Source organism: Haemaphysalis longicornis, unplaced genomic scaffold (assembly GCF_048455015.1).
Source record: "Haemaphysalis longicornis isolate Haplotype H1 unplaced genomic scaffold, Haemaphysalis longicornis Haplotype H1 scaffold_7, whole genome shotgun sequence".
Taxonomy (NCBI): Eukaryota; Metazoa; Arthropoda; class Arachnida; order Ixodida; family Ixodidae; genus Haemaphysalis; species Haemaphysalis longicornis.
The window spans coordinates 16,965,014-16,985,033 of NW_027526422.1; the positions used below are offsets into that span (position 1 = coordinate 16,965,014).

The window sequence follows — 20,020 nt, forward strand, 5'->3', positions numbered from 1 at the left end:
AAAAATAAAAGAACTTACCTCAGCCGTGACATCACGGCGATGCTAGAAAAAAAAAAGTAGCTTGGTAAGATAACTTATTGCGGTCATTACTATCCGAACCGAGGCACCAGTAACAAGCCGCAGTTTTTTTCCTCTCTTCCTTTCCCTACAAGATATTCGCACTGCTCAGGCGCACTGCGTAGTCGACGATTATAACTGCACCCGACACGCCAAGCCATTTGGTGCGTAAACATTCGTTTGTTAGAGAAGATAAGAGCGTCTGGTCGAAGAGGAACGGTCGCACTTAGTCCAATCCTCTGTAACACCTGGGAACGGGCCACCTTCCCAGACCCCTTCCCCGTTTCTTGTCTCCAATACACGAATTTTATTGTGGCATAGGGACATTCCTATCAGCGTAGGTGCGACGTAAGGTGCGTTAGCGCCTCCCTTGTTTTAGTGACCCTAGATATACTTCAGTTGTCATAATAGTTCATCCCGCAAGTCATGTATTTGTACGCACCTCACACTTCGGGCTCTCTGATCCGTGTTTTATTTCAACAGTCATTGGGCTTTTTATATAAATCAAGGTGCTGGGCCACTTGCTTTTTCAAAATAATGTTTACATTTTTTACGCAAACTAGCATTTCCCAGTTAGCATGGAGTTGTCTGCATTCTTTCCTTGTCCCCATTCCCAGCACCCGTAACCATATACCAAGAAAGCCCATCGTATCAGGAACTAGCCGTTGCGTTATTTACGTTCTTATCGGCGTATCCCCCAAGGGCGCAGCTTGTACTAACGAAGCATCACTCGCTTCTTAGACTTGGCAGAGTTGCCTCACTTTCTTTTTTTCATTTCAGGCATCGCGATAGCTGTCCCGTCGTAGCTACTGGCGCCACGCCACGCGCTGGCACGTGGCCATGGTTGACTGAACGCGGCTGGTGGCCGCCCGGTACGCGCGAGCTGCACACGTCGGCGCTGATCAATAGTGCGTGTGCGTCGATGGGTCCAGAGAAAAAGCACGAGGGTGCCGGCGAGACAGGCGGCCGGCCGTACCGCCACGAGGGCGCTTAGAGGAAATCGCGACAAAGATGAAGCAGATGCTAAAACAAATGGCCGCGTATCTGCCTGCTTCGCTGCAAATGTCCTCGAAAGACGATAGTCTTCGGCAACCCCTGCCTCGTAAAACTCTCCCCTCCTTCCCCCGCAAACCGCTCGCGTTCTCCCTCCCTTCCCGGTACTGCCCTTGTTAACGCATTGTAGATGTTCTGAATTTCCTTAAATCCTTGCGCATGATGATGATGATGATGATTAGAGGTCCTCCCTTTGTATAGGGACGTCGGTTATCACCAACCGACTTGTCTGTGTTATTCTACTTGTTTGCCCTACCCTTCACTAACCTAATGGGCTATCCCCCTCTCCCCGGTTTTAAACTCCCAGCGCTTCCCCCCCCCCTTTCTGGCCTTGCACCCCTTTTTACCTCCCCCCCCCCCTCCTGTTCTGAATTCTAATTCGGTATGTTACTCATCCTACGTCCCACTCTCTTCCCTACTTTTCTTCCACCACCACTCCAGCCGCATCCGAACTGCTCGGGCGCCATCTGTTGAGACCTTTTCGTTTCTGTTCAGCTTGGAACAGCTCGGAACAGCTCGAGGTCGAGCCCTGTTCCTTCTGGTTTTGTTTTTATCTCGTCTCTCTTCGACCCCGTTTTTAAAGTATTGTTTTTGTTTGTTTCTGCAAGAAACAACCCAATGTGTATTCTCAATGAAAAGAACAGCTGTAGTCTCGGTTATGTACTTATACATGTCGCCTCAAATACGCCCGAGGATTCCGTAGCGTTGAACAGTTCTTACACGTGAGCCACGGCAGCAGTTTTAGTAGTTTTAGTAGTATATACTTCGTCGGGTTCAAACATTCTTTCGAGCTTGTTTTTTTTTTTTTTCTGGCCGGGCGGTTGAATCTAAAATTCTTGCGTTTGGGAAGCTTAAGAAAGACTACGTTTTTATTTAAAAAAAAGAGTATGAGAGGTACCCCCGGTGGTTTATTAGGAAAAGGTATTCGCCGTGGGTGATCGTTCGTCTCTTTGGATGAAATAAGTACTATTACTGCATCGCTATCATAGGCTAATTTCAACAAAGCTCAACTTTCCAGGAAGCGGCCTGGTACCAAGCAAATGAAAGCGCTCGGGCAAGTGGACAGCAGTCAACCGGGCGGATTCGAGCGGAGATATAGTGACCGGAACCGCCGAACGATGTGCCACAGTTATGGGCGGCTTCGTCGTTGCCCATGTGATCGGGACGAGGGTACAAAATACAGCAGAGAAGATGGTACACGCGCTAACGACAACCGTTTTTTAGGGGCGAAGCACCTTAAGGCCGAGGCTTGTCCGGCGTCCAGCGTCCGTGCTCATGGCACAGCACCGTGTAAATCGAAACATCTGTGAACAAAAGGTTCACAAAAGTTCACAAGAACAAAATAGTAGGTTCACAAAAGGTTAGAGAGAGAGAGAGAGAGAGAGAGAGAGAGAGAGAGAGAGAGAGAGAGAGAGAGAGAGAGAGAGAGAGAGAGAGAGAGAGAGAGAGAGAGAGAGTGCTCCTGGAGAGCCATGCTGCGCATGCGCGAGGAGCATTGGATTGGATAGGATTTTGATTGGACTGAATTGGATTGAAATAGATTGGATTGAATTAAATTGTATTGGATTGGATTGGAAATCGTTTTAGCAGCAGTAAGCAATCTCACGGGTGATTCACGGTAAGAAAGATCCCCAGTGATTCGCCCACTCGTCATGATTCACTTCGTGGAGATGCGTGAATTTTTTTGTCTTGTTTTGTTAACCAACGACACGTCAGTCTATAACTGAGAATGAATGACGAGTTTTCGTGTTCAGAAAACAAAGAGAAAAGTTGGACGATCACAGTAGGGATGTAGTTCAGAGCTGCTGTCGGTGATTTTGGCTTGCGGGGAAATGGGCTGACGTATACGACACTGAGCAGAGGAGGAGAAATACACGTCTATATGGAACAATTAGCTTTGGGGAAGAGTCCTTATTCCAGGAGCCCTGATACCACCAGGCTTCTCGGGCTCTCTTCACCAAGCGAAGCTGGTCGTTTTGGTCCGAGCTGGGCTGTGCTCGGTCCCTTTGATTCTGTGCTACGCGAAAAACGCCGCACACGAAGGGGGCGGCGACAATTACGCTAATTACTTTGTGTGCAGCGACCGACCAATTAAGCGAACTAGACCGTGATCTCCCGAAAACGTGCCAAAAAATATTTGCGCTATCGTACATAAATGAGGAGTCATTTCACTATGTGAAGGCGGATGACCAGCGAAGCTGCATAAAATACACATCACACATATGGTCAGAGAATGCACACGCCTTTATTTTTCCTCCTCATTTGGTAATGACAGTTGCGATTACTTAATGAGGCATGGAAGGACTGGAGTTTTAACCTATAGGCTGTCTGTTTCCTTCACTGTGAACTAATTATGCCAAGTAAATAAAACACGGCGTAATAATAGCGTCGAGATAGCGGCCAATAATTTAGGGGAAAGTTTTGATAAAACCAGAATTACAGCCGTTTGCTGTGGAGCATTTGCGAAAAAGATGCAGCAAGGCGTTTTTGCCGCCCCAGACATTTTTACTAACACAATAAATACACGTAATCCTAACGATACACTGCTTCTCCGCAAAAAAAAAAAAAAAAAAAGAAAAAGAAAACACGGCCCATAAATCACATGTCACTCGTCGCTTCGACAATGTTTGCCCCACCACTGAGCAGCGACGTTAAGGTTTCGCTGACTGCACCGTGAAACACGAGGACGTGGATATGGCTCCTGGAAGCGGCGGTAATTCTTCTGGAGGAGGAGGCGAAAAGCGAAGGCCCCCATGTCTCGTAGTTTGGGCGAACGTCGAAGATCCCCGGGTGGTCTAAATTAATCCGTGGCCATTACGCGGCCGGCCTCATATAGCGGGAGTTACCGCGGCGCGTAAATTAAACCTTAATTTGACCTTGAAGACTCCAGTCCGGTTTGTCTTGTAGGAAGCAGACTCGGTAGGTTGCGGTGGCCTCCTACATTTTATTGGAGAGAGCCCGGCCAGGAGTGGGAGCGGTGCAGACAAGCGGCCGCCCAGGCACTCGGTCGTGTTCGATCTGTGTTTCGTGTGTCACTGCTCACGCGGCCGGGCAAGCCCCGCTGATGATGATGGTGGGACAATGCAGATGATGATAGTGGCGCTGCTAGAACATGAGGTGCACGCCACTACAGTCTTATACAGGACTTAGGGGTGGAATGTGGACTTTTCTATACCACTGCTGCCGCGCATTTTTGTAATGTGAGCTACACTGGCCGAGGTTGAGCAGTTTCACGTGGCTCCTGGAGAGCCGTGCTGCGCATGCGCGAGGAGCAGTGACGTCACACGGAGCACAGAACGTTGTTCGCTGCCCGGCGTCTCTCACACACCCCACGCACCCAGCGTCTTCGCCGACCTCTGTTCCGCACGTGGTGGCCCGGTCCACTTGATTATCATGCGAGGGGTGGCCGGGTGTGGAACCGATGGCTCGTGCGTCGCGGCAACACGGGCGTGCACCTGTCGAACCAGCTCAGCTCTGGGGCGATTGGTGACGCTGAGCCGGAGCGCTTGATAAATATACATGTGTCACATAATGCGTATACCGTGGGTGTGTGCCATTGAAGCAGCAGTAAGCATGATAATCAAGCTAATCCTAGACAACCAGGAAATCTAAGAATAACCAGCTGAACCTTAGCTCACGGTGTAAGTATATCCTGGCATAGCCGAGCTAAGCCACTGCTAATTTTTTTTTCAAGAGAGTCTCCTTGCTCCCTCAGCCGACATGGGCGAGCGCCTCTCGGCCTTTCCTTTATACGACTGATGATTTCGTAACGAATGAACCTGTTTTGAAAATTTATCTTAACAAGCGCCTAATTCAGAGCGCGGGAAAATAACGAGAAAATTTGATAGTATGGTGTATTTAGTATAGTGACCCAATAACCTTCATCATCCTGTGCTTCGTTTTCTTTTCTTTTTTTTTTTCTTCTAAGAAACAAATATGTACTGCGTGTGTTACGGCTCGTTGTTTGCGTGTTTGCGGCGGGAGGGCACGCCAGTGTTCCTCCCCTGTTTTGTCTTTCGGCCGTCTAATCGCGTGCGCCGCTATAAGGCCACATACACGCATCGGCGAACGCACGAAACCGAATGATGCCGAGAGCGGACAAGGCCAGTATACGACCACAGAATGCACGCCAGCCCTCGATCATGCGGGGGGAGAGAGTCAGCATTCAAGGCCAGTTGACCAGTACAGTCGCACCCGCGTTCGGAGGAGCACGTTTCTTCTTTCTGTCAATTGTTTTCCCCGCCGCTCGTTGATAGTCACCGAGGGCCGGACTGCGAGAGCCATCCGTAAGCTGATCGAAGTGGCTGCGCAGAGCGCCCCGGTCTTTCCTCAAAGTCAAGGTCCAGCCCGCTTGCGAAAGTCTTGTCTCGGAGTTTCTTTTGTGTCTTACGTGCGAGCGAAACAGCGCAGAAAGGGCATGCTAATTAAGGCACAGATGAATATGGCGAAAAAAAATCTCCATAGCATTGCGGAAAGCTAGTTGACGCGCCGTAGAAAGCTAGTTGTCGCACCGCCTTTGAGACTATCTAAACGATGCATCCGTAAGACCCACGGCGTTGTCTATTACGTTGTCTTGTGTTGATGGCCCGCGGTTGCGGTGAGGATTGCGTTGCCTAATAAAGCTCGTAAGGTACCTTAGAGCGCCTCCCTATACGTGTATAGGGCACCTTTGCGCTGCCCCGTCACAGCCTATGAGGACTGCGGCAAATACTCGACAGCAGTTGCAAGCCATGGCATGCTGTCGCACCGGTGAACGGGAATGGTTTGAAGTGGACAACAAAAAATAAAAATCCCTTGGGAGTTCGCGGCTGTCTCCGTAAAATCAAGGACGTAAAGCTAGACCCAAAAAGCAACTGTACGGAACACCAGCAACAAGAACAAGTCTCTGTCCACGAGGGCACCTTGGTGAAGTTTTGAGTTGAGAAAAGTCAACTAAGGTGCACATCTTCAGGGTGCTGTGGGTTTTGGGTCATTAGTGAGTGGTCCGCTTGAGACAAAGCTGTATGTACAAAGAAAACTTCTATGACGATGGACCGGCACCAGAGGCCCTGGCCCTTTCCTCTGTGTACGACAATGTCCGCACGGGCTGGTTCACACTATCCCACCCCAGATCCCCAGAGATTAGGGAGTTGGACTTGAGTTACCTAATGTCCTGATCAACGTTTCAACGAAAACAATGCCCATAATCAGACAAAGAGGCACTGCGCAGTGGGACATGTGCACGAAATCTGTCACGAAAAAGGCAACCATACTTACCGGCTTTGAACTCCATGGTCAGAAGGATGGGTTCCCGAATTTCGCGTGTGTAGGGCTGGACAACAGCACAAATGCATTAGGTTTAACCGCCAAGCAAAACTTCAGGAAAAAGAAGTTTTGACAGGACAGAGGCCAAAACCCCTTTTTGTTGAAGTTGTGCTCGGCACTTAAACCTAATGCATTTAGAGCATTTCAACTAGCGCGCATCGACACATTAATTCAGCACAAATGCGTTCATTATCTGTTCGTCCCTTGCCGGTGACCCTCAAAAAATGGAAAGCTGCTACTCCGTGGTGCCCGCCATTTCATGTAACAATGCTGGCATCGAGCTAGCGGCAGGTCAGTGCCCATTTCTAGTTTCTTAGCCAGTCCTACAGCCTTCGACCTAGTGGTAACGATTTCTTGCCTTACGGACGATGACCCATCTTCAGCGCACTTCTTTTAAATTCCCTCCCTCCCTTTCTACCGGCTCTCGCAGTCAACGTTGCGTACGCTGCTAGGAGGGCTCGTACGCCATTGCTGCGCAGGCACGCGCAATATTAGGCAACCTAACGAACTAACGGAGAAGCTGGCATCACACCAAGGTATTTAATGGGCGCGTCCTTGCTTCTACAGGGCATCGCCTTCCACCGACTTTTTCATGGTTCATAGTCTTGTGTTATCCGCTCCGCCTGGAGCATTGCCGGCTAAAATTAAGGCCACGCGACGGCCTTAGGCAATGCTCGTGCGGACCTGTTCCCGTGGAGCGGTGCTGGCCAACAACAGGCGTGCAAGACAAACGCGTGCGTGCGTAGAGACACGTCCGCTTGCGCGTGCCGGCTGTTATCCTACGGCACCACTTAGCGTTCGCATAAGGAGGCGCAAGTATACGAAAAATGTCGCCGATGCTTTTAATCGTGAACAGCAGGTTTTGGGATAAATTTCTTCCCCGTTCTTCTCCTGTTAAAAAAAGACGGTTAAAGCAATAACCTGAATTGCCTAGCTCTGATCCCATAGCCTTTTTGTTTCATTACGTGCTTACGTGCCTGGTTATCTGCGTACTCACGCAGTTCTTTCTGCTCAGTTAGCGATTTTCGGCCGGCGCATCGACTTCCCAGAGGGTATTATTTATCCACCTGCAGCTTCTTTTAGGCATAAAATTTATACTGCGATGTAAGACCCTCCTTCACGTTTTTGCGCGTGCGCAAGCACTTTCGGAACTGGTTTGACCAATACAACTCACTTATGAGCAGTCGAACCCTCCCCTGTGATTGGCGACATCATAAGCGTTCCGTAGGTACGAGAATAGAGCTCAGGAACAAGCTTTCCAAGTTATGAAGTCCAGGAGGCGGAATTCTTCACGATTTGTTGGTTATGTCTCAAGCGGAGCCAGCCATAGCAAAACTGCAGGCGATAACTGACCCGAAAAGTCGCCTTCTGTCTACACACATCAAATTGGCAAAAAAAAATTATACGATAAGCGGTTGCTGTGAGACAGGCCTGGAAAGCCTTATAATTAGGGGAAAGCAACGTTGCTTACACCCTTACCCAAATGCTGATCAATAGAAAACACCGAGGTAGGGGCCAATTGATAAAATCTTAGCGCGCATGCTGGTAAAACCAGCTTGTCGCGATACCTTGCTCGCTTCCAGTCGTAAGCTCTATTTTGACATTTCACACGCGCCTTCTGGTAAAAATCAAGTGCCGTTGTTTTCGCCCGTCTTAATTAACGCCGATTCTTCTGACTTGGCCGCTTAGGCGCGCGTGGGAGGACCCGCTTGTCTCTTCAACGTAAGCAGCGCACCAAGCGCTATCATCGGCAGCCAATTGCCCTTTTATAAAGCATTAACTGCTCGTGACAGGCCTCCGGAGAAATACTTTTGTGTGCGCCGGAGACTCACCAGCGACAGTATTATTTCCTCCATAGCAACGACATATTAGCAAGAGACGAACCTGGTGCGTTACCTAGCGACTAGCCACCGGTAAAGAGTTTCATTTTAATGTACGGCCAACAATGCATCAGCGCGCGGTCGCATCTGCTCACCTCGCTGTGTGCGTTTGGTGTGGCACTGTGTTCAATAAACGGTGCATGTTGAATAGATCTGATTGTGATCACGGAGCTAACGCCACAGCCCTTTCTGTCAACTGACCCACATGAACAATTAGCCCAACTCAAGGAACATCTGCGTCGCGCCACACGCGCTCTCATCCCACCGTGTGGAACAGACCTTCCCAGTGGGCTCGCTCGCTGGGAGGAGGTCCTGCTTCGTAGACTTCGAGTTGGGGTGGCCCTCTCTCCTGCCCTTCCCTGAGAGCAGCGAGATCCCGACACCTTCGCGGCACAGGCCTGCATCCTGGGAGACCCCCCGATTTTCAGCGATGGCTGTGGGGGCCCCACCACCGCCGTCTTCTGGAGTTCCTCCGGGAAACGGGTGTCAACTTGTACCTGTAGGACCTTGTGCCAAAGGGCATACTATCGGAATTTAAAAAAAAAAAGGGCGAACGTGACGTTTAGCGTGAACAGCAACCGCTGCGACGTGAAGTTCCGATATCGCATCCGCAGCTTTACCACTGCCTACGGGTGTCTGAGATAGAGTGCGTAATCGCGATCTCGTCAATAGACAGCGAAATGCATAATTGACAAAGCCGTGTCTTACAGATCCGGCAGAGAAATGCCCGTGTGTTAGAAGAAAAATGAGCTCGATATTCCATACAGAGAGAAGGGAATGCTGCGGCAAATGGATAAAGTTTAAACGGCATTTTCTTGAAAATAAGTTTGGTGATGCGTGTAACCTGTGGGACAGGTTGCGGTTTCCCAACGACGTGTCGCCTGTTCCACGCAGCACATTACTGCCATGTGAAATTTGTAAGGAGTGAAAAAAGTTACTTGTAGCATTCGTATCATTTGTGTCGGGAGCGAAAGGGAGCCGTGTGCTTTTTTTATGCGATACCTTGCCCTTTCACGATATTGTGGTAACAATTGAATAACCGTAATCAAACGATCAAACCAAACTATTCAACCACGCAACAAATGAATAAATCAACAAATTAGCCACCGTTTATTTATTTATCTATCTATTTATTTATTTATTTATTTATTTATTTATTTATTTATTTATTTATTTATTTATTTATTTATTTATTTATTTATTTATTTATTTATTTATTTATTTATTTAATTATTTATTTATTTATTTATTTATTTATTTATTTATTTATTTATTTACAATCGCCAACAGCACTCTCAATAATTTCGCGACGGAGTCTCTATCCGCAGTTGGGATGAAACGGAATCAATGCATCTGTAACCAAATCCAAATAGGAAAGGTAATGTGGTACAAGAAATAATTAGATATACGTTTACACTTACGTTTAAGCACGTAAATTGAGTTGCGTATTAAACTCCACCATGGTACTTTTTCAAGACCTGTTTTGAGATGTCTTAGCAGTGTGGAATCGTGGACTGTAACTGGTAAACGGTCGTCCTACTTCTCGGTCTCTTATTTCTTCATGGCGATATACGAGATACGCATCGCCGAGCTTTGCAGCCGTTTCAGGCGATATTACAGCTGATACAGCAGGAAGCAGGCTTGGGAAACTCCGTTGTCCTTGCTTGCGTCCTTGTCTAGGACGCGGCCTCGTTAGTATCGCACTGAAAGAGACGCTGCATTGCTTCCAGTGAAGCTCGCGGTAATTGCGCGCTCCCCACAAATGAAAAGTGATAAGAAGAACAGTGTATATGTAAGAAAAACACCAGATTAGGTGTCTTTCCATGAAGCGCAAATTAAGCCTTGGCTTATTTGCGAGAAATGTCGGTCGTACCAATTTACAAATCATCGAGACCAGTGTCATTGCCGCATTCATGACCCAACACAAGGAAATTAACCTTGACCCGCGTAATTTTCGGTCAGGTGCAGGACGACTGTCAGATGGGCAAGTTGCTACTGGTTCATCGTGTGCGAACAGGGCAAAGACGGCAGGCGTAGAATAAATGGGGGAGACGGAACAGCGCGCGTCCGGTCCCGCACGTCTGTGCGCTGTCTGCACAATATATGACATCGGCTAGGCTGAACTTGATGCCGACGGTACTAAATCGAAACTAGGAGTAATGTTTCCTCTCCAGGCTCCGCCTGCCTGGCTACGCCTGCAGAACCATGTAAAAACACCGTAGTGTTTTTACATGGTTCTGCGGAAATAAGTTTTCGGTTACGTTAGATAAACAGCGCGAAAATTATTTTTACACGAGAAGAGTGAGATAGAACGACAGAGAGAGGGCTAAGGCTTTAACAGGGGACCCAGCCTTAGGGGCTCTAGCTTAATGGACCTCTCGAGTGAGCGAGCGAGGGAGTAAGTGAGTGAGGGGACGCTGACTTTTGTTGCCATTGACCGTAACGGTAGTGTAAAGTGGAAAGACAAAGGCGTACATTTTATCTCATCAATACTTTTTTTTTTTAGGGGAGAAGCCCCTTAGGGGTTGGGGCTCTTGGCGTCTCCTGCCGTCGTCGCGATTGTCGTCTCATGTAATCACGGTACCGAAACACCGGGACACTCATTTACGCCTCGCGCTGGAGAGCTTCGTGCATCAAAGACAAAGAGATTTTTACAGCAAAGCTGTATAGCTCTACCCCCCTACGGTTTCATCTCCGCTGGCAAAAATGCCAAGATGCGAAGAATACACTTATACACTGCATGCTTCGCCCCTCCCCAGATTTCACGAAAGTGGAGATGGCCCGGGATTTTTCTCTTTTTTTTCTGAATACTCCTGCGAATACGAACCTGCAGCACCGCATTTCCGCCCCATAAGATCTCCCATCTCACCGCTGAGGCAACGAAAAGAAGGAGGTACAGACGGACATTTCCACGACCATCGCCGCCTGTCCTCCCTCTGGTCCGTGCGAGGCGGTGGCTTCCGGCTTGCTAGAGAGCGGGAGCTGCACGGCCACACTTCCGACCTTGCCTCTTCGCGGCGGCCCCGGGATAATGACGTAATGTACGTGACCCCGTTAGGGCCCTGGTCGTGTGCCGGCCCGCTGCCGACGCCCCAAGCAACGTTCCCTCCGCGCTGGAGGGGGCTGATGTTACACAGGTGCGTTCAAACGTCGTCAGGTGGCGTGTGCATCCGTGGGCCAAATATCGTTAGTAGGATCGAGCGAAAAAGGAAGGTGGTGATCTTTCGAAAGAGCCCTCTAAAGGAATTCAGCAGACATCTATTCCGTGCATATCTTGGCTCAATTCGCTCAGTAATGAGGGACAGTTAGCTTGACCCAATTTCAACGGAGTAAGTCAGCGTGGTGTGGCCAGCAGGGGTTCGTTTCCGAAATGCTTAAGTGCACTTGACTGCTATGTATCCACAAAATGTCATTGACCCGGTCACTGTCATTGTCGTCATCTCTTAGCCCCTGCAGCCAGGAGTCATCCGCTCATGAAACGCTGTGTTTCCAGTTATGGTATTGGTGGGCGCGCTCGCCGCATACCTTACCGATGAACCGGCATCACTCAGCTTATGAAAGAGTTTCTCCACACTATATCATTACGTTTTCCTTCCCATGCTTCCGCTGTGCCCTGTTGCGCTTTCCTCCTCGCGCTCTTTTCGCTGTCACCGTCATTCGCTCTCCGCTGCGCACCGCGTTGGCTCCCTTTCAACCTCCCCTCTCCCCCCGTTCTCCCGGCTAGCATCATTCACCCGCAGGAACAGGTTCTCAGGAGCAGCGCTCTGAACTATGAACCGTTATGCCCATTCATTCGTTTGAAATCCCGCACTACTCGCCAGTCCTCGCAGGCCGGTGTTACGGCGTGATTGGTGGAAGCCTCGTGGTCTGTCACCAAAGGAGGGTATATACGTATGTTCTCGCGAGGGACTCACTATCCGTGAGTACAGTACTCGTGAAAGCAGTACTCGTGAGTACAGTATTCGCGAGTGCTGCCCTCACAAGTGCATGCACTCGCGAACAGTACTCAGGATTACTGCACTAAGGAATACAGTACTCGTGAGTACATGTACTCACGTCTGTACTCACTTTTTTTTCTGTGTCTCTGCTGACTCATCATCGTACTCACTCGTGAGTTTGAGCTCAAATAAGTACAAATTAGTGTACTCAGTGTGATTATGCCGATCAGTGTGATTATGCCGACGTCTGGTCGCCAGTATTGGTTTTCTCCTCCGTTCAACTACACTACATGTCAGGTGTGAAGAAGTCGAACAAAGGAGAAAACTTAAGTACTGGTGACAGCCCAAGAGGACGATGGCGGCAAAAGTACGAATGCGTTTCGATCACTTTTATTTTATAACCAATTCCCGCTTCTCCCATCAACTTCAGGGTCTTATGGCCTCCTTCAGTAAACAGCCATTGATTTAAGACCCCTTCGCTCTTCGCGCATCAGAGAAGCCTAATCCTCACGTACTCGTTACCGTGGTGCGCAGTTCCGGGAGGTGTGCAGTGACTTGCTGACGAACGACGACGACGACTACTACTGCCTGCGATGGCTCAGGGGTGAGTGAACGTTCTCCTGTACGCCCTTCCTCGGGGCGCCATTCTTACTGTTGTGTTGGTAGAAATCCCTCAGAAGGTGGATAAAAACGTGCACTTTTGAGTGCACTTGCGGTCTGTTCAGTGCCGTACCTCTCAGCGCGTCAGATACCTGCTTGCCCACCAGCGGTAAAGCGACGCTTAAACGGGGCATGCCACTCCGCCACGACGGTGGCGCATGACGGTCCGCTAACGGAAGGGGGAATACTGCTGTAAACAGGCCTTAGAAAAGGGGGATGCTATACTCCAACGGACTGATTCGTGTTGTATACAAAAAACGGAAGCGAAGAAAAGGCTGCTAACACGATGTAGTAAGTTAATAAATGTCGCCAGGCTTTCGTCTTCGTATGCCGACAAGTGTATGTTATAGCGACAACAAGGTCATTGTCACCGCCTTTACTAAGTGACGAATTTGCAGCTACGCTGGTAATTCACATTCGCAGGGCAGAACGGCCTTGAATTTTTCATGTCGTGCAGGAGTGCGGAAACGTGCCACATAACATGAAGAAATGGATACGCATCTCCTTAGCAAAAGGGAAGCCCCAGTCACGTGCCGCTACTATTCACGCCTGCAACAATTTTAAGCAAAGCACGGGTGATTTATATAGCAAAAAAGAAAAAAAAACAGCATCGGTGTCCGGTGGCAAGGAAAATTCCCATGGCCCGCTACGCGTCACGTGTCTTCAAGCTTCCACCGTAACGACACCTGTGCAAGAAATGTAAGGTGTCTTAATGCTTCCCTGTAATCTTTTTTACTATTTTAATCTTCCTGGCCAGCGTTGCCACTCCGGGCTGTAGACGATTACAGCTATAGGAACCTTGATTACAGCTCCTTCAAGCAAACCGGCCGCCTCTGTTCTTCGCGCTATAGCACTCGGGAGGTGCGAAAAGAGGAAATCCTGAGCGAAAACTGTTTGCGCTGCGCCTAAAGAAGACTGCTTTGCTGAGCCGTTCGTTGGTTGCGGCGGGTAGAGTTATAGGTGCGTCGAGGGCTGCCAACGCAGCAAAAGAGACCGGTGGTGCTCATAAAGAGCTCGTCATCGACCACAAAACAAGGAAGGAGGAAATGTCGCGGCGACTGGCGGCCAAGCGTGTCGAATGCACGCGACGGCGATACGTACACGCTTGGCTATGTTTCAGCCTCTACTCAGACTAAGCGGCGACATCACCTTGATGACTGCGAGGCAAAAACACCATTCCACGATGTTGTCGGGACGGGCAGCCAGCTAATGGGGGGGGGACTCCAGAGAGCACGAAAACGTAAGACACGGGCCGTTTACTACCGAATGCCTGCAGATACTGGATCCGCGCTACGATATATGTTGGAACGCGAATATATTTGCTTTGTCTGTAACGTGAAGGTGTTCGCTTATTGTATAAACCTATTTCAGGCTGCACGCACAACCAAAGTTCTTTTGATGTTCCTGCTAAGGTACCGGATCTAGATAAAGTTCAGCGAGAAACATTAGCGCAAAAATCTGTCCGTCCGTCCGTCCGTCCGTCCGTCCGTACCTTCGTATGTCTGTCTGTCTGTCTGTCTGTTTGTCTGTCTGTTTGTCCGTCCGTCCGTCTGTGTGTGTGCCTAAGGTGACTGTGTGTGTGAATGGGTGTGTGACTAAGATTTGCGGAAGCATCAATCCCACATAGCTACGTTTTTTTATCTCTCTAAAGTACAATTCTTTGGAATCAAAATATGGTGTTTCTAGTCTTAATTGTCTTTTTAACTCCGCATCGACTATATCGCGTATATGTTGCTTGGCAGCTGACGCAAACCAGTTTCTCGTGTCAACCCGCATTAATTTTTTTTTTTTTTTTGCATGGTCACCTTAATTGTACAGCCCGGAATTTCGACGTCCAGCATGCCAAGGAAATGATGAAAAAGGCAAGTACTGACTGAACTGTATCCGCGAGTTAAATTACACAAATGCAACAAACTAGAAACATATCTAAAACGGGGGTTATTTTAATACGTTTTTCTACAGAGCTTAGCATGGAGGAAAGCCAACAATATCGACGACCTCACAAAGGATGACTACAAACCTCCCGAGGTGAGAATAACTTGCTCGCAAAAAATTTTTGATTGTATTCATTGTTCATTTTTCTACAGAGCTGACGCTTCGCAATTTTAGTATTTTATGAGTAACAGCATCGCGATCTCCTACTATGATGACTGTTGATTGCCGGGAACTAACTGATAACGTCTTGTTATTAGAGTGTAAAGCATTGTGAATGAGTAAATTTATTTCAAAAAGATGGCGCTATGGCCGAAGGGGGAAAGGGGTGGTGAAAGGAAGGAAAGACGGTCCACATTTTAGGGCCTTCCCATGAGGTGTGCCTCTTTGGCAGGGGCCCACATCGTGGGCAGCGAGTCTTCCATTTGATTCTTTGAGTAGAACCATTCATTGAGGCTTCGCACGCGTGAAGGCTTGCGTTTGTTTCGGATTTCTGTGAGTTCCGGGAAGACTAGAGTAGATAGCTAATGGTCGGTGGTTATCTGTGACATTGATGGCAAAGCAGCTTGTCAGGCGGAATTTGTGCGCTTTTTTGTTGTTGTTGTTGTTGTTGTTGTTGTTGTTGTTGTTGTTGTTGCCTGTAAAGCATCCAACGTGCCGCTATATCGTCAGTGATGGTGTAGTCAGTCCGTGCTTTGGTAAGGAGCACTTGGGCAGCGCAGCAATTTAGGAATGGTAGTTTTGATTATACCGAAACGATGAACAACCTGGCGTAAAAAATTGAGTGCCTCAACCACGATCGTGTAAATTTAAATGTCTTGGACCATGACCACCTCCGTCAAGTGCATTCCGCATTCTCTGATAGCTAACAAGATGTCAGCGTCACTGAGACGATCTAAGACAAAATTCCCCCATCCTGGTAGGTCGTCAAAACTTTTCACGCAGTACGCTTAAAGCTATGTGATATTACCTTTTAATGTGTTAGCATTGTTCGGCGAGTCCTGTGAGAAAATCTGTCTGCCAAGTAAAGCTCTGTGTCACTTTATTGGCACAAAAAAATGCTTTAATAAAATACCGCATACGAGCCTTCAAAGTTCCATGCAAGATCGCTTATACTGCAGATTACAAAATTTCTTTACACTAGTGCATTTCTATATAGTAGTAAAGCCTATTTTAAAGAAAGTCGGTATAAGGCGCTTTATTGGGATCATAGCTTGACGTCAAACTTCCGGAAAGCAACAGGCATAAAAAACATAGATTATATATGCTTCGCCGCCTCCCCCCTTCCTAAAATGTTTTTCCAGCAATGCATTTCTGTAAAATGGTGCAGCTTAATTTAAGAAAGCATGGTTTATAACATTTGATGAAGATACGTGGGTTCTTACGGCTGTATTTAATTTAGAGCCTTAGGACCTCAATACCTTAATATTATGTCACCCCTGAAAGACCTTCGAGCAATGCACACTTGTATAGCAGTGAAGTCAGTATTAGAAGGGATCATTTTATGTCGGCGTGGCCCTAAAGAATGCTTGAGCATTATCGGGATGTTCTCTTGCCAGAGTTTCTGATTTATTATTTCATTATTTTTCCTTTCTTTTTCTCCCCCCCCCCTTTCTTTAGGACCTTGATTTCCTCCTTCTCATCCCCGCAGAGTAGCATGTAGGCGACCACACGCCAGCAGCCTATTCAGCTTTCCCCTTACAGAGAGCCTTCTCTCTCTCTTTTTCTATTCATTATTGAACGTGACGCATGACCTACACTGAATTGTCTTCTATTTCCACTGCGTTTCTTGGTCCCTTGTTCCATTACTGCCATTCACCGCCAGGGCCCCGACTCGCATGACAACAGAAATCGCGACAGGTAATCTCGAGCGTCCAGTGTGCGTCGCTTGCAGAGACACAAATCACGGCGACATTTTTTTTAGTTTGCTATTTGCCTGGTACTGCAAAGTGTGTAGCTGTGTTACCATTGCGGCCGTGCACCGCGAGATATGTAGACAGCCACTCGCCTTACACAGTTAGTTCATGCCAGCTTCCTGGGGTGAATGACAGGTTTCATTGTTATTTGTTCCTCACAAAGTACACATGGGAATGGACGAAAAGATTGTCAAAATATACTTACTTTTCACTCTGCTTGTACAGGCGTAAAGTACTAGATTGCGAAGGCATAACACGCATTCACGCACACGCACACACACATACACACACGCACACACACGCGCGCATACTGCAGTAGCCATCTGCGCGCGTAAAGCATGCCTGTCGATCCACCAAGCATTGTTTTTAAATTAGCGTAAACACATGTTGCATGCTGTATCGTATGCAGTTCGTGTTGTCTTAGAACTCCAGTCTACAAAAACGCTTAAGAACTGCAATGTCGGATAATGCGTAAGCCGCTCTGCTTTACACCGAGTGTTTCAATCTCGGCTTCACTGCTGTACATAAATGAATTGCTCAGAAGACATTTTTACAGCAATATAGATGGTTTTATATAAAAATATGGAGGCCGCAGTGCGTTTTATTCTCGTACGGGTTTGTCTAGAAATACCCACGCGATAAAATTAACAATGCAACAAATTAAAACGTTACATCGCACTGTCGTTGCTGGCAGCCGTGTGTTTCTACTTTTATCTAACTGCCAATATGACACTATGCCAGGCCAATTTAAATTGCATCAACACTCGGCTTCATCAAACCTGTCTCATCTGTAAAATGAGCTCGATTTATAACGTCAAATTCCGTGCATTTTTTTTATTTTCGTCATAAACGTTTAGTACTTTGTCGGCAAGCAAGTGTTCTTTTTCCTTTTAACAGCAGAGCTGCTCTAGTGGCCGCTTTGGCGACAGCCTCCGCTGTTATCGTGTCACGCTCCCTCCGACGCAAGTTTCTCCGCCCTGCAAGAATCAGTTCCCAGTATAGACAAAAAAATTAAAAATTAAAATAAACCCTACGGTTTTCATATTTTGACATGAGACCGCTCATATTTATTTTTATTTATTTATTGGTACTGCAGGCCAATATTTAGGCCCAGGCAGGAGTGGCAACAATACAAAAATACTAAGCAAAACAGCTCTAGCATCGTCACAGACAATGTAGGAGGTACATAAAATACATAAAAAAACTTCATACAATACAAGAACAGACAGCAATCACTTCACAACTCAGTGCAGCCCTAAGCAAACAAGAAAAGACGCTCCAGTTCTTCTAAAAATTTGCCGCATTCAAACACACCTGGCGGCAATGAGTTCCACTCTGACACTGTGCGTGGGAAAAAGCTGTTTTTAAAAGCAGTTGTGCGAGCGAAAATTGGTGTTAGAGCGCCGTTATGACTGTGTCTTGTGATCCTGGTAGTCAGGGGTTTCACAATTTGGGGGAGAGCTATTTTCAATTTGCCAGTTATGCAATTATGTAAGAATGATAGTCGACTAATTTTCCTGCGTGCTTCTAATGTTGGAATGTTGTTAAGTTTCATCAAAGATGTTGGAGAATCACACCGATTATATTTTGAAAAAATAAATCTTACCGCCTTTCTTTGAATATTTTCCAGTTGGTGGGAATCTTTTTTGGCAAAAGTGTCCCAGACAACTGCGGCATATTCAAGTTTTGAACGTATACATATGTTATATGCGAGGAGCTTTGTACTTACTGGACTGTTTTTTAATCTTCTTTTTAGGAACCAAAGCTTACTGCCCCTAAAATAATGACTCCCCGGCAATGCATTTCTGTTTTGCGGTGAAGCTGACTTGAAAGGATCACTGTAAACTTGGTTTTTGTAAGCTGGCCTTTCCACATTGCCTGTTGCGCAGTGAAGCATGCCCATCTGCGGAGGGAGCATGATTATAGAAAACGGCTCTAACTCTTCTGTTAGCAAAAGCATCTCAAAACAAATTATAAGGCAATTCATCACTAATACAGCTTTACCATTATGCTGAGTTCCATTTATTTCTCTTAATTAGTTAGTTCACATTATGCTTGTAAACGCTATGAATTACTGTTATTTTACCAGCACTATGTGGAACCAACTGGTATGACGATTAGCCGTTAAGACGACTAACATTGCGGACAAGAAAGAAGCCGAATCTAAACGGAATTTCCGTAAAGACAACCCACAGCCCCGGTGTTTCAGCATATTTCCGACTGGGTTGAACTGGGTTGACTTTTTTCCCGTTGCTAGTTCATCCCTTCGCTGCGAACAATTGGGGGCGCTGACAGTGTCGATGTCGCGTGTCTCTGTCCGTTAAGCTACTTACTAAGGCGGTTTCTTTTGCGGGGAGGAACGATGCAGCAATAATTTATTCTTCGCACCTCCTTCTTTGCTCAGTTCGTGCACAGGACGCTGATAGGAGGCATTTACGGTTTCGACAAACAGGGAGGCCCAGTCTGGATCTACCCCTTCGGCAACTTCCAGATAAAACGTACGTACCCCACGGCTACTGACCACTGGTCACTTTAAAGGTTTAGCATACGTTTCGCTGGCCTACGAAGAAACAGTTTCACTATCGAATTTGGTATAGTTACGGCCCACGAACGGAAGAGCTCAAGCTCTTTCAATGTTCATGCAGAGCTGAAAGATAGCTGCAATTAATGCTTGAAGACGCCAGCAGCCCTCAAAAACCCAAATCAACTTGGAAATGTAGGCTTCAGGTTACTTTACCTACCCCTAGTAAAGCAATTTACCCCGATAGGGCCACAGCGATAATGAGATTCATACGCTACAAACATTTACTCTGGCCAACAGTACAAACGTGGTTGAAAGACAAAGTAACCAAGTTAAGCAAAATGCGGTATCGTCTATGAGCACATTGGTACCTTTTAAATGTTTACATGACGGTACATGATCTGAAGAGCGAAATGAAGAAACTTGTGGTGATGTGAATGCCGAGACGTACGTACGAGCGGACAAATTGCAGCGAAGCGAAAGTGACGACGTGACGACTCCAAAAACGACCCCCCCCCCCCCCCCCTCCCCTTCCCCCCTTTTATGCCTCGGCGTCACAGCTTACGTTGCGAGCAAATATTCTGTTCAGTCGGCCGTTGAGTACAAAGTGTAGCAGCTAAGCCCTGGCGTCGGCCTTCCCTGCAGCGTTTCTGCGGGGCTGCACGCTCAAGGAGATCCTGCAGTTCATGGCGTGGCGCTGCGAATGCGGCATGAAGAAGATGCAGGAGCAGTCCAAAAGGTGAGCAGGCTCAAGGCACC

At 47.5% G+C, this 20,020-nt stretch overlaps 1 protein-coding gene across 1 annotated transcript in view; it reads left to right on the top strand.

Annotated features, from left to right (window-relative positions):
- Positions 1–20,020, top strand: part of LOC144144601 (SEC14-like protein 2) — a 55,123-nt gene that overhangs the window by 12,378 nt on the left and 22,725 nt on the right. The window contains exons 2-6 of the mRNA XM_077676108.1: positions 12,767–12,836; positions 14,711–14,754; positions 14,855–14,920; positions 19,145–19,238; positions 19,907–19,999. Of these exons, the coding sequence (XP_077532234.1) occupies positions 12,767–12,836; positions 14,711–14,754; positions 14,855–14,920; positions 19,145–19,238; positions 19,907–19,999 (367 nt within the window). The remainder of the gene's footprint in view (positions 1–12,766; positions 12,837–14,710; positions 14,755–14,854; positions 14,921–19,144; positions 19,239–19,906; positions 20,000–20,020) is intronic.